Source organism: Pan paniscus, chromosome 3 (genome assembly GCF_029289425.2).
Source record: "Pan paniscus chromosome 3, NHGRI_mPanPan1-v2.0_pri, whole genome shotgun sequence".
Classification (NCBI taxonomy): domain Eukaryota; kingdom Metazoa; phylum Chordata; class Mammalia; order Primates; family Hominidae; genus Pan; species Pan paniscus.
Genome location: NC_073252.2, coordinates 2,816,453 through 2,830,325, shown reverse-complemented (window position 1 = coordinate 2,830,325; position 13,873 = coordinate 2,816,453). Strand labels below are relative to the sequence as shown.

The window sequence follows — 13,873 nt, the reverse complement described above, 5'->3', positions numbered from 1 at the left end:
CCTCCCTTTCTTTACTTGGCCAATTCTTGCACAGCTTTCCAGAACCCACTCAAATGTCACCTCCTTCCTGAGGACATCCTTCACCCTCCCACTCTGCTGTCTCTGAGCCTCCTCCTCCCAAGTAGCTTCCCTGCACCACTCAAGACAGGCTCAATCAATCCAGGAATATCTGCAGAGCTCTCCCCTCTGGCCCTCCCATAATTCTGGTCATAACTCTCTTCCTTTTCACTAGCAGGGCCCTCACAGGTCCATAACTTTCGGTGAAAACTGACCATCCAATCACAACCACATAAGCTATAACCACACCGTAACTTTCAGGAATTTTAACCAATTTCTTCACACACATGCACAAAAGGCTACATTGTTTTGCCTGTTCTGATCTGGCCTAAGCAGAGATGGGTTAAGGCTTAGAGCACCTATTTCCCCATAGGTGAGCTACATGGTAACCTGCAGGTGAAGCACCAAGGTGGGAGGTCAAAGAAGTGGGCTTTTTTGTGTATCACCATCAAAAGTGGGCCCTGGAGCACAATGGCGGCCAGGAAGTAACAGAAGAGGGTGAGGACCCAAAAGGCTCAGAGGGTGTGACCAGCATTTCCATCACTGTTCCCTCTGACAGCTGTTTGTTCAGTCTCACCTGTCCCCACCATCCATCTTCCCATACCATTCACAGTACTTCTGGAGCACTGGAAGAAATCAGCAGGCTATTTCACATCTGGTCTGTCTGACAAGGAATTCAGGATCTCAGACAACAGATGTTTTGAGTTTAGATCATTTGAACAAACTTGCAGTGAGAACTCTGTCAGTAGGGAATAAACTGGGACAGGGGGACCTTCAGGTAATCTCCTCTAGAGCTCAAGGGGTTCCAGGAGACACCTGAATTACACCTAACCAGAGCTGTCTCACAGATGTGATAAAAGCTCTAAACAGTCTGGGTATAGTCGCTCACTCTGGGAGCCTAGGTGGGAGGACTGCTTGAAGCCAGGAGTTCAAGATCAGCCTGGGTAATAAAGTAAGACTCCATGCCTACAAAAATGATTTTTCTTTTCTTTTTTCTTTTTGAGATGGAGTCTTGCTCTGTCCCCCAGGCTGGACTGCAGTGGCACGATCTCAGCTCACTGCAAGCTCCGCCTCCCAGGTTCATGCCATTCTCCTGCCTCAGCCTCCTGAGTAGCTGGGACTACAGGCGCCCGCCAACTATGCCTGGCTAATTTTTTGTATTTTTAGTAGAGACGGGGTTTCACTGTGTTAGCCAGGATGGTCTTGATCTCCTGACCTCGTGATCCTCCCGCCTCGGCCTCCCAAAGTGCTGGGATTACAGGCATAAGCCACCGCACCTGGCCAATTTTTTCTTAAAAATTTTTTCTTAAAAATTGGCCAGGTGCGGTGGTGCATGCCTATGATCCCAGCTACTCAGGATGCTGAGGTGAAAGGATTGCTTGACTCCAGGAGTTGGAGACTGCAGTGAGCTATGATCACACCACTGCACTCCAGACTGGGAGACTGAGTGAGACCCTGTCTCTTAAAAACAAATAAAAACGGCTGGGTGCGGTGGCTCATGCCTGTCATCCTAGCACTTTGGGAGGCCAAGATCACTTGAGGTCAGGAGTTTGAGACCAGCCTGGCCAACATGGTGAAATCACGTCTCTACTAAAAATACAAAATCAGCTGGGTGTGGTGGTAGGTGCCTGTAATCCAAGCTACTCCGGAGGCTGAGGCAGGAGAGTCGCTTGAACCTGGGAGGCGGAGGTTGCGGCGAGGCGAGATGGTACCACTGTACTCCAACCTGGGCAACAGACTCCATCTCAAAAAACAAACCAAAATAGCCTGGCCAACACGGCAAAAACTGGTCTCTATTAAAAATACAAAATTAGCTGGGCGGGGAGGTGCATGCCTGTAATCCCAGCTATGCGGGAGGCTGAGGCACAAGAATCACTTGAACCCAGAACGTGGAGGTTGCAGTGAGCCGAGGTCGGGCCACTGCACTCCAGGCTGGGTGACAGAGCGAGACCCTGTTTCAAAAACAAACAAACAAAAGCGCTAAACAGTAATTATAATGACGAATCAACTTTGGTCAGTAAATATAAGAAACTTTTCACTATGGATTATTACTACCATGCTCACACTGAATGAACCAAGAATGTCACAGGGAAACAAAACAAGACGGGAAAACAGAAAACTGGGTTGCAAATACTTTTATAGAGTCTCACTCAGTCATCCAGCCGAAATGCAGTGGTGTGATCATAGCTAGCCTTGAACTCTTGGGCTCAAGGAATCTTCCTGCCTCAGCCTCCCAAGTAGCTGGGGCTACAGGTGCGCCCCACCACGCCTGGCTAAATTTTGTTTGTTTGTAGAGATGGGGCCTATGTTGCCCTGGCTGGTCCTAGGCTCAAGTAATCTTTTTACCTTCACGCCTCCAAGTGTTGAGATTACACGTGAGCCACCATGCCCAGTCTACAAACAATTTTAAAAAGCAAAAAGTTTTAGTATTTCTATGACACTGACAACTGTTGTGAAGGTCTGAGATTACCAAACCCTAAGCTATTCCTTCTCAGCCTTTTGTCTTCAGGGCACTGCCCTTTATGACTAGAATGTAGCTCAATGTCGGTAAGTAAGCTGATGTAACCACCAGAAAGCTCCTATACATATTCCTTCAAGAAGTGGGGTTACTTAGAAGTGACATTATGGAACTCACTTTCACTAATGTGCTACAAGGAATAAGGTAGTTAATTAGCCCTACAAAATTAAAAATTTAAGAGATGATAAAACTTACTGTACTCATTGTGCTCTTTGGTGCCTTTCCTTTCCTACAGAAAAGGAAGTGATCTATACCAAGGTTTGCAGGGAAGTCAAATGTTCTCAACCTTTCATGCCCTCTGGTTACTCATCTGGCTTGCAAAATAATTTGGATCCGGACAGATTTCCAGTATTTTCAAGTCCTGAAAAACAAAGATATTAATTTGATAAATACTGCCACTTACATCATTGAAACAAAGCTGAGCTCAATAATGTACTGGTCCTTCCTGTCCCTAGGTTATTTGCTTACTATTTCACGCAATGACATCCTTAATCCTATATTCATCTTAGGAAGTAAGCATTCTTGTCGCATGTAGGACTTCCTGATCCCAAAGCCTGCAATTGTAATTATTATGCCACCTCCTACTCTTCTTCCTGGCTCCTGCCACCTTGGCAAGGTACTGTGCTAACTGCTGGGAGGAGGTGTGAGTCAGGACTGCCACACATGACCACACCAACTCCTCAGGAACCAGAAGGGAAGGGACAGAGCTTCTGAGGCCAGAGCTCAGAGCCTCAGGCTCTTCCCACAATTTCACTGTCGCCGTCTGGAGTTGAGAAGACAAGAGCCACTCACTCTAAAGCATGTTGTGTGTCCAGCTGAGACTTCTGTTGCTGGGACCCGGTGAACGGTGAATCGGGAGGCTGTGGACTAGGCAGCCAAGCAGAAGCTTTGAGGAAAGGCAGAGAAATCACCAGATGCAGAGGCTGCGAGGCCCGTGGACTTCACTGAGAAGCGAGGCCGACCACGGTAAACTCAGGGTCAGCGGCGCATGGTTAATGGAGCCACAAAGCCCTGAACACAGGCAAGGCTGAGGGTTGAGAGAGAGCCAAAGCAAGGACAAGACCCTTGTGGCCACCCACTGCTGGGTGCTAGTGGCTTAGATTAGGCGAGTGCTTCTCAAGCATGAGCCTGTATCAGGCTCCCCCACAGAGGGCTCGTTAAGCACAGCCTGCTAGGCCCTCCAATTTACGTATCTAACAAGTTCCCAGGTGCTGCTGTTCCAGAGATCACACCATGGAACGTACTGAAGTAGCATAATGAGATGGAGTTGCAAAACAGACACAGGTGAGAGGGATCCAGGTGGCGGAAACGACAGAAACGCTCTCACATCCACCCTTCTGTGCATCCCCAGTGCTGCTGCCGTGTCATCCTCCTGTGCACCATTACCATGCCTGCTCATGCTGGGTCTCCTGTCCCTGGGTGCCCATCTACCCTACTGCCAGGCCAGGCCATCTTTCCGAAACATTTGCCGCAGCAACTTTCCCTGGCTCCTTATCAAGGCCTAACTCCTAAGCATGGTGTGTGGAGCCAGGCTGGCACTGCAATTAGGGCACATCTCTTGAGCCAGGCAACTGAGATTGAAATCCAGGCATCGGCCGGGTGTAGTAGCTCACACCTGTAATCCCAGCACTCTGGGAGGCCAAGGCGGGTGGATCACCTGAGGTCAGGAGTTTGAGACTAGCCTGGCCAATATGGTGAAACCCCGTCTCTACTAGAAAATACAAAAAATTAGCCGGGAGTGGTGGTGGATGCCTGTAATTCCAGCTACTTGGGAGGCTGAGGCAGGACAATCTCTTGAACCTGGGAGGCAGAGGAGCCGAGATGATGCCATTACACTCCACCCTGGACAACAAGAGCAAAACTCCGTCTCAAAAAAAAAAATAAATAAATAAAAAATGAAAATAAAATCCAGGCACCTGCAAACCCCAACCTGTGACCTTGGGGCATGGCATTGAACTTCTCTGTGCCCCATTTCCTTATCTATAGAACAGAACTGCACCTACCTTAATGGTGTGTGAGGATTCCAGAAGTTATTACAAGAGAGTGTTTGGAACAGTGCAGGCACACTGGAAAGGCTCAGTGTCTGTGGGCTGACACATACCCATCACCACACTCAGCCCCACAGCACCAGGTTGGCAGTCTCTCCAAATAAACCTTCCCAGTGACCAGCTCCAACCTTCTGCTCAAGCCCTAAAATGCTGTGTGATATCACATCCCACCCAGTTTGTTGTTGTTGTTGTTGTTTTTGAGACGGAGTCTCACTCTGTTGCCCAGACTGGAGTGCAGTGGGCTCACTGCAACCTCCACCTCCCAGGTTCAAGTGATTCTCCTGCCTCAGCCTCTCAGGTAGCTGGGACTACAGGCATGTGCCACCACACCCGGCTAATTTTTCTACTTTTAGTAGAGATGGGGTTTCCACCAGGTTGGCCAGGCTGGTCTCGAACTTCTGACCTCAGGTGATCCACCTGCCTCGGCTTCCCAAAGTGCTGGGATTACAGGCATGAGCCACCACGTCTGTCCTCCCACTCAGCTTTAAGAAAGGATGCATACCTCCCCGCCTCATTCACAGTACAGCCCCTGCCCTGGGAATACAGCAATGAGCAAACACAGCCTCTGTGCAGAATCTAGGGCGGGCAGAAGGGTGAGGAGGGTGCTGGCAGGCAGCTATAACGAAGTTAGGAACTAAGTGTGCAAGAAGTACAGGAGGAGAAAGGGAGGCCAGAGTAGGTTTTTCAGGAGATGCCCAAAGGGACCGCCGTCCCAGCTGAGCTGAGCATTTTCTTCAGCACTTGGTCGTCTGGTTCTGAGAAAATGGCATACTGTATCTCACTCCCTGAGCGCCTCATTCTCTAGCTTGACCTCAATGGTTTAGAGGGGAAATCCCCTTCACTGTGTCACTCTAATAAAGGGTGACTTGCATCTCCTTAGGCTGGCCCATACTATGGGACTACGGGTGCTCTCAACAGAATGCACAAATGGGCCAGGCACAGTGGCTCATGCCCTGTAACCCCAGCACTTTGGGAGGTTGAAGAGGGAGGATCTCTTGAGCCCAGGAATTGGAAACTAGCTTGGTTAACATGGTGAGATCCTGTCTCTATAAAAAAATTAAAATAATGAGGCTGGGCAGTGGCTCATGCCTATAATCCCAGCACTCTGGGAGGCTGAGGCAGGCAGATCACTTGAGATCAGGAGTTCAAGACCCGCTTGGCCAACATGGCGAAACCCCGTCTCTACTAAAAATACAAAAATTAGCCGGGTGTGGTGGTGTGCGCCTATAATCCCAGCTACGTAGGAGGCTAAGGCACAAGAATCACTTGAACCCGGGAGGTGGAGGTTGCAATGAGCCAAGATGGCACCACTGCACTCCAGCCTGGCCAACAGAGAGAGAGACTCTGTCTCAAAAAATAAAAATAAAAACACATTAAAAAAATAGCCAGATGTGATGGTGCACACTTGTAGTCCCAGCTACTCCAGGGGCTGAGACAGGAGGATCACCTGAGCCCAGGAGGTCAATACTGCAGTAAGCCATGACTGCACCATTGCACTCCAGCCCGGAAGCACAAATGCTTCTCAAAGCAACACCTCACCTGGTAAGTGTTCAACTTTAAACAGACATTCAGGGAAGAGGCTCTGGCTAGGACAAAGACTGTCTAGTTGGTTTGAACAGAGGTGGGAGGTGCCTCGACATCACCTTAGGACTCACAAGATCATTCAGACCACACGACAGTCCCAGATCCACCACATGTCCTGGGTTCTCATATCCACGAATGTTTCTGATCTCAAGAAATATCTTACATTTGGGTGCACATCTATGATATAGGGGCTTGTTCTCCCCGCCACATCAATAGCGTGTCTTAGAATTTAGAAAAGAGAAGCTACTGACAAAGGAAGACAGAGAAATCAGCCTGCAGAGCAAAGGGAAACACCTCATGTCCACACCCAGGCTGTTCCTAAGCCTCTCTCCTCCCACTTCACTGATATTGAGGCTTCCAAATACGGCTGCTGAAGATGTGCCTTGTGGCTGTCCTGGCCTGCACACCCCTCACCACTCTGAAACCAGCCTCCTGCATCCCTGCAGGCCCAGCTAGACCATTACTACTTCCCTGGGAAGCTTTCTGGAGCCCCCTCATTCTCCATGCCCTGGCCCATACGGCAATTCACCCCAAATCTGGTTGTTTTTCTCTCTCTTTTGGGTTTAGTAAGGGTCAGGAGTCAGAGTTCAAAGGAATTTGGAAGGCTGGTCTTGGGGATAAGCCACCAAGAGGCTGGATTTCACCAGGGCACTGAGGTGAGACAGGAGCATTTCCAGCAGAGCATCCCAGCGTGGTGGGGACGTAGAAATGCAGAGTGAATGGAGACCTTAGCGGTCATGGGAAAGTAGCCCTCACCAACTACAAAGGGTTCTGGATCATGCAGGTGAGAGTCCAATGGAATAAGAAAACTAACAACAGCTGAGAGGTGCCTTCTCTGCATCTGCACAAGGCACTGCGCTTCCTAAATATTAATATCACCACATGTGCTCCTCACATCACCCAGTAAGGAAATAAGCACTGTTATGTTCCCCATTTTACCCATGAAGCAGCTAAGGATTAAAGTTAAGTAACTTCCCCAAAGTCGTCCACACCTAGTAAACAGAGCCTAGACTTAAACCAGGGCAGTCTGATACCAAAACCCACACCCTCAAATAGGTATGTTAGTGCCAGAATCAAATACATCAATTCCAGAAACTAGCGGGAACACTGACGGTGATTTTTCAGATTTCTCAAATTTAGTGTGTTCCAAAGGGAACCCTTGCCTCCTCCTTCCGCCAACATATACTCCATTTCAGGAAAGGGCCCCACCATCCTCCAGTCTCTCGTCCAGTATGCTCTCACTTAGGTAAGCGCTACGAGGACAAGGCTCTATTTACTTTCTACCTAGCTAAGACCTTACACAAAGCAGATGCTCATATTTATTGAAGGAATAAATGAGGGTAAGAGTGGGGTGTTGATGGCGCCCCTGCCACTGAGAAAAGAGGAGCTGGGGTAGAGAAGTGGTCATTCCTAACTGGGGATGGTCAGGAGAGCCGGATGCTAGGTATTCCTAAAGCTTCCAAGGTGAAAGGAGAAACAACTCATGCCAAGGTATCTAGCTTCTTACTCTGCAAGAATGATGCCATAAAACCCAATGAGGGAAGGGAGAACAGAAACAGGTGCTGAGTGTAGTTTTAGAAAAGCAGGGTGTGAGACACCCAGGGAGAAAGGGCCCAAGGTAGCTGGAAACTCAAGAGTGAGAACTCGGATGGACGTAGAGATTTCAGAATGTGTGAAAACTTGGGGAGGCAGGTAGATAGAATCTGTAAAAGAGAATTTAAAAGAAACAAAGCTAGGAGAACCTGGAGCTGTCACTCAGACAAAACCTCCTTCTTCAAGGAGGAGGAAGCAGTGAACAGCTGCAATGCACAGGCTGGGGAACTGAAAGGCGGCCAGTGAGCTCAAACACGGAAGTGGGACGCTGGTGACCTAAGCAAGTGGAAGCAGCAGCAAAGGAGTCGCAGTCCCAGCCCAAACGCGCTGAGGATCAAGCCGGGCTGTCTAGAGGAAGCAGTGCTGAATGGGGCCTCAAGTGACAGGAGGAGTTAGTTAAGAAACAATGTATGTGGGTGGGGTGGGCGGAAGGGAGCAGGGATGTCCCACACGAACACTGTGTGGAGGACAACAAAGGTGCCGAGGGTTCGTAACAAGCCTCACTGACTACACCCTCAGGACAGGGCCATCGAGGGTTTTGGGACAGAGATGACATGTTGAGATCTGCATTTAGAGACCATGTCACCTGTGTCTGGTGAGAACAGATGGGAGACTGAACAAGTCAGACTGTAGACCAAGGAGGAGACTCAGGGTAGCCCAGGTGAGAAGAAAGCCATGAGGCTCGGGGTAGTGGCAGAGTATAGGACAGAGAGGTGACTGACGGGATGGAAGTTGGGAGGGCTTCGGGGCTTTCTTCGTTCTTATAGATTTATTATTTAAGGTCTAAGTAATTATTCTGTTATTCTTAGAGGTCCCCCCCAATAAAGCTATTATAAGCACTTCAGATATTGACCCCCCCCCACTCTAGCAGGAGTGTGACATATAATTATGTGTATTCATGGTATATATGTATACGATGTGCAGATGCTCCTTGACGTACAATGGGGCTAACTCCCAATAAATCATAAGTTGAAAAATTCTAAATAAAACACTGTAAGTCAGGGACTGTCCGTGTATGCATATGTGCATGTGTCTCTATCATACATAAAGGAGTCTGCTAACGGATAGAGACATACAGGCGGGCAGGAAACAGGAAGAGTGTTAGACTGGAACCAAATTCTATGACCCTATCTCATACCACTGTATTCCTATGAGCAAAGAGTCAGCTGAAAAGGGGCAGCGGGGAGCACAGCAGAACCAGAATGATATCGTAACTCTGCAGCCAGTCCACAGGGAGATGCTCTAACGAGAAGCTCTTCTGTTTAGCCCAGGCCTACACCAGGAACACAGAACCCTCAAACCCCACCTGGGAGGCAGAGTCTGATACAATTACCCACCGAAAATAAGAGACCTGGGTCAGGCATGGTGGCTCACACCTGTAATCCCAGCACTTTGGGAGGCCGAGGCGGGGGGGGGGGGGGGGGGGGGTGGAATCACCTGAGGCCAGGAGTTCGAGACCAGCCTGACCAATATGGTGAAACCCACCCCCTACTAAAAATACAACAATTAGCTGGGTGTGGTGGTGGGCGCCTGTAATCCCAGCTACTCGGGAAGCTGAGGCAGGAGAATCACTCGAACCCAAGAGGTGGAGGTGAGCCGAGATCGTACCATTGCACTCCAGCCTGGGCAACAAGTGAAACTCAGTCTCAAAATAAATAAATAAATAAAAATCAATAAAAACAAATAATTTTTTTTTTGAGACACAGTCTTGTTCTGTCACCCAGGCTGGAGTGCAGTGGTGTGATCTTGGCTGACTGCAGCCTCCACCTCCCAGGTTCAAGCAATTCTTGTGCCTCAGCCTTCCAACTAGCTGGGATTACAGGAACCCACCACCATGCCCGGCTAATTTTTGTATTTTTAGTAGAGATGGGGTTTTGCCATGTTGGCCAGGCTGGTCTCCAACTCCTGACCTCAAGTGATCTGCCCACCTTGGCTTCCCAAAGTGCTGGGATTATAGGTGTGAGCCACTGCACCTGTTCACAAACACCTCTTAAACGGAACTTTGATACCCTCAGTCATATCAATAACCACACCTTAATACTCAAAAGAAATATGAGCCTCTTGCTCATTATACAAATGAGGGTATGTGGTTAAGCGGTCAGCAATGATGTGGCTGGCCAATAAGCCCTACAGCCTTGGACAAATACTTGCCTTCTGTGCCTCAGTGTCCACATCTTTAATTGAGTAGAACACCTCACCTCTGTGGAACCAGTGACCGCTGAATGAAACACCCAGTATGGGTCCTAGCACCCAGAAGGCAGCTCTATCAACTAATTTGCTAACTATTCACAGGTGCCTAGTCTGGGTAAGGCACTGCTCCGGGGGATAGGAATGGAATGGGAAACAGCAACAAAAAACTACCCATGGAGCATATATCCTAGCTGGAAAGATGATCAACAAATCAAGTAATAAATAGGTATTATATCAGAAGGGCTGGAGAGCATGTCTCTTCTTACAGGTATGAGTGCTATTAAATAAAGGCAAAACAAACCTTCACCCCAGGAGGAACTGGAACCAATGTTTCCGGCTCTCAGCAAGGGCTTTATTCATTTCCAGAACAGACTTGGCAGGATGTAGCTAATCACAACGGCTTACACTTAGAACAGGACTCAGAGGAGGTTGAAGAAAGCCGGCACAGAGCCAATGACAGGCAGTTCTCACCCAGAGTTATTTATTCCTAAGGCTCAGGGGCCTTGAACATTGGCCTCCCCTGAAGGTTTGCAGGGACAAGAGGAATGAATTTGATCAAAGCAGAAAGTAGCAGACTATGCTCAGAGAGGCAATGAGGCTTGTTCAGATGCCAAGTAACCAGGTCTTCCATAAAATTATCTTATGGCCCCGATTAAGCTGCCACCAGCAATCAGGCTACAACCAAAATCCCCAGGGGCCTGAAAGGAGCAAAGGGCTTTCACATCTATCAGCCAAGATGGCCTAGGCTTTGGGGCCTCATACAAAAACAAGGTAATTTCTGGGAGCCAGGAGAAAGGGTAAGATAATGAAGGAAACCTAAGGATCCACTCCTCCGGAGGCCGAGGGGCAGATGTACCTCAGATGCTAGAGGCCGTCAACATCCTCCACACTTCCCCAGGGCCCACAGTCAGCACAGGAGGCAGGCTTGCCAAGCTATCTGGTGTTGATGGCCACTGAGCACAGAGCCTGCTGGAGACCAGCTAGCAGCTTAGCTGCCTCTACTGTATTCAGAACCCAGGGTTGGCTGGGGTACAGGGATGGTTGTGAGACACTCACAAATCTGATTATTTGACCCATACCAGATGGGAGCAACTGAGCAGTGCCCCACAATGGGAATTCTCGAAGGGCACACCAGAGGGGGCCTAATATCAAACAGCACTGTCTCTGGCTCCGGGCTCCTAAACAGAGACATGTTCTTCTACTCTTAGTCAGATGCATCTGTGGGCTAAGGGACAATACAAGCTGTCACCAAAGGGCTAGACAAACTCAACTCTCTAGGGGCTTGCATCTTGGTGGAGAAATCCAGCATCCAGAAGACCTAATCTAGACCCTCTTCAACTCTCCTTCAACACTTTACCTAGAAAGTAAATTAACAAATCAGTGTCCCAGCCTGGGCAACATGGGGAAATCCTGTCTCTACAAAAAAATACAAAAACTTAGCCGGGCATAGTGGTGTACGACTGTAGTCCCAGCTACTTGGGAGGCTGAGGTGGGAGGCTCGCTTGAGACTGGGAGGTTGAAGCTGCAGTGAGCCCTGACCATGCCACTGCACTCCTGCCTCGGTGATAGAGCGAGACTCTGTCTTTAAAAAAACACAAAAACACACATGCAAGTCAAAAAAATCACTGGCTCCCAGGGAAGATAAAAGCAGGCACGCACAACAGGAATGCTCTGAAGGAGACAGAAAGGCAGAAGAGAGCAGGAGGAGGAGGTCCAAGGAAGTTAAAAGTGCCGCAAGGTAATGCAAAGAATCACCAGGCTCCAAAATATCCAAGAATATTGCAAGTATTGCTCCCAAATAATCACAAGCATTGCCTACAGAACATAGGTCAAAGTCTTTATATCATACCAACCTCCCCTCCCAACTCGTCCTCACTTTTCTGGGTTCATTTGCAGTTACGGACATATGTGTTCCTTAAAAAAAATAAAAAAGCATCTTGCTATGCAAAAACCCACCATTTGTGAGGAAAAATGGAATTAGGGCACAACACTGAAAAATGTTGTCAGTGACACACACACACAAAACAATCTAGTGAAAATGGTAGTAAAGCTCTACACATGAGAAATGGTTAAGAAATACAAGTAACTGTGATACTTTACCTTGAAAAAGGCCTGAAGCTTGCTCTGTGGAAGCGGGCCTCAGACAGTTTACAGATTGTGAGTTATTGAGAAGGGGAGGCAAAGAGAGTGAATGCTGTAACATCAGATGGACACAAATGTGGCTCACATACAAGTCAACTGAGGTGACTGATCTATGTGGAAGGTGTGTATATTACATGGCTTGGTTCAGCTGGCCTCAACTTTTTGCGTTCACCTAATATTTCTCACAGATGACACTGTGGGCAGCAAACTCTCAAGTGGTTCTCTAATACAGCAACCTCACTGGAACAAACTCATCTTTCCAAACAAACACTTCAAACAGAACTGTACTTTACTCCAGGTATCCTGGAAGTCAGTTCAAAGTACCTGACTTTGGACCTCAAAGAAGGTCCAAAGTTGGCCAGGTTGGTCCTGCCACTCCCACCCTGCTTTAGGGAATTTCTGCTCGTTCTTCAAGGCCTACCTCAAAGGTTGCTTCCATTTCTCTCACTCCTCCTAGTCCTGACTTAACCATTCTTTCTATACTCCCTTAAATCAAGAAACATAACTTATCAAATACTTATCATGGTGTCCCCACCCACTAGTACAGCACTTGGCACAAACATGTAAATGAGATTTTTTTTTTTCCTCACTGAAATTATCAAGGTCTGAGCTCACACCTGTAATCCCAGCACTCTGGGAGGCCGAGGTGGGCAGATTACCTGAGGTTGGGAGTTTGAGACCAACCTGGCCAACATGGTGAAACCCCACCTCTACTAAAAATACAAAAATTAGCCAGGCATGGTGGTGGGCATCTGTAATCCCCGCCACTCAGGAGGCTGAGGCAGGAGAACCCCTTGAACTCGGGAGGCAGAAGTTGCAGTGAGCCAAGATTGCGCCATTGCACTCCAGCCTGGGTGACAGACTGAGACTTTGTCTCAAAAAAAAAAAAAAAAAAAAAAAGAATGAATGAATGAAATTATCAAGCTCTAGGGCCAGGCATGGTGGCTCATGCCTGTAATCCCAGCACTTTGGGAAGCCAAGGCAGGATTGCTTGAGCCCAGGAGTTCCGGACCAGCCTGGGCAACATGGTGAAACTCCTTCTCTACAAAATATTAATACCAAAAAAAAAAAAAAAAAAATTAGCAGGGTGTGGTGGCACGTGCCTGTAGTCCCAGTTACTCAGGAGGCTAAGATGGGAGGATCGCTTGTGCCCTGGGAGGTTGAGGCTAAAGTGGGTTATGACTGTGCTACTGCACTCCAGCCTGGGCAAGACCCTTGTCATTCTGAACACCGAACCCCAACAAAAGTTATCAAGCTCATCACATGCTTGAAAGAGATGGCAGATACCTTGAAAAGATGGCAGAGTGTTTTTGAAAGAGAAAAAAATAATTTCAGAGATGGGGGAAATGAAGCCTTTACATTGCAAGTAAAAACAGTCACAATTAGGAAACAAAGAAAGCCTTAAAAGCAGGACGGGGGCCAGTACAGCTGTGTGCACCTGTATTAGTCCGTTTTCACGCTGCTGATAAAGACATACTTGAGACTGGCCAATTTACAAAAGAAAGAGGTTTAATGAACTTAACAGTTCCACAAGGCTGGGGAAGCCTCACAATCAAGGTGGAAGGCAAGGAGGAGTAAGTCCCGTCTTACGTGGATGGCGGCAGGCAAAGAGAGCTTGTGCACGGAAACTCCCCCTTATAAAACTATCAGATCTCATGAGACTTATTCACCATCACCAGAACAACATGGGAAAGACCTGCCCCCATGATTCAATTACCTCCCACCGGGTCCCTCCCACATG

General features: G+C 48.2%; 1 protein-coding gene across 2 annotated transcripts in view; it reads right to left on the bottom strand.

Annotated features, from left to right (window-relative positions):
* Positions 1–13,873, bottom strand: part of RNF4 (ring finger protein 4) — a 47,228-nt gene that overhangs the window by 22,979 nt on the left and 10,376 nt on the right. For both annotated transcript variants that reach the window (XM_063603487.1, XM_008965493.5), the window contains exon 2: positions 2,771–2,936. In XM_063603487.1, coding sequence (XP_063459557.1) covers positions 2,771–2,779 — 9 coding nt within the window. In that variant the 5' untranslated portion in view covers positions 2,780–2,936. The remainder of the gene's footprint in view (positions 1–2,770; positions 2,937–13,873) is intronic.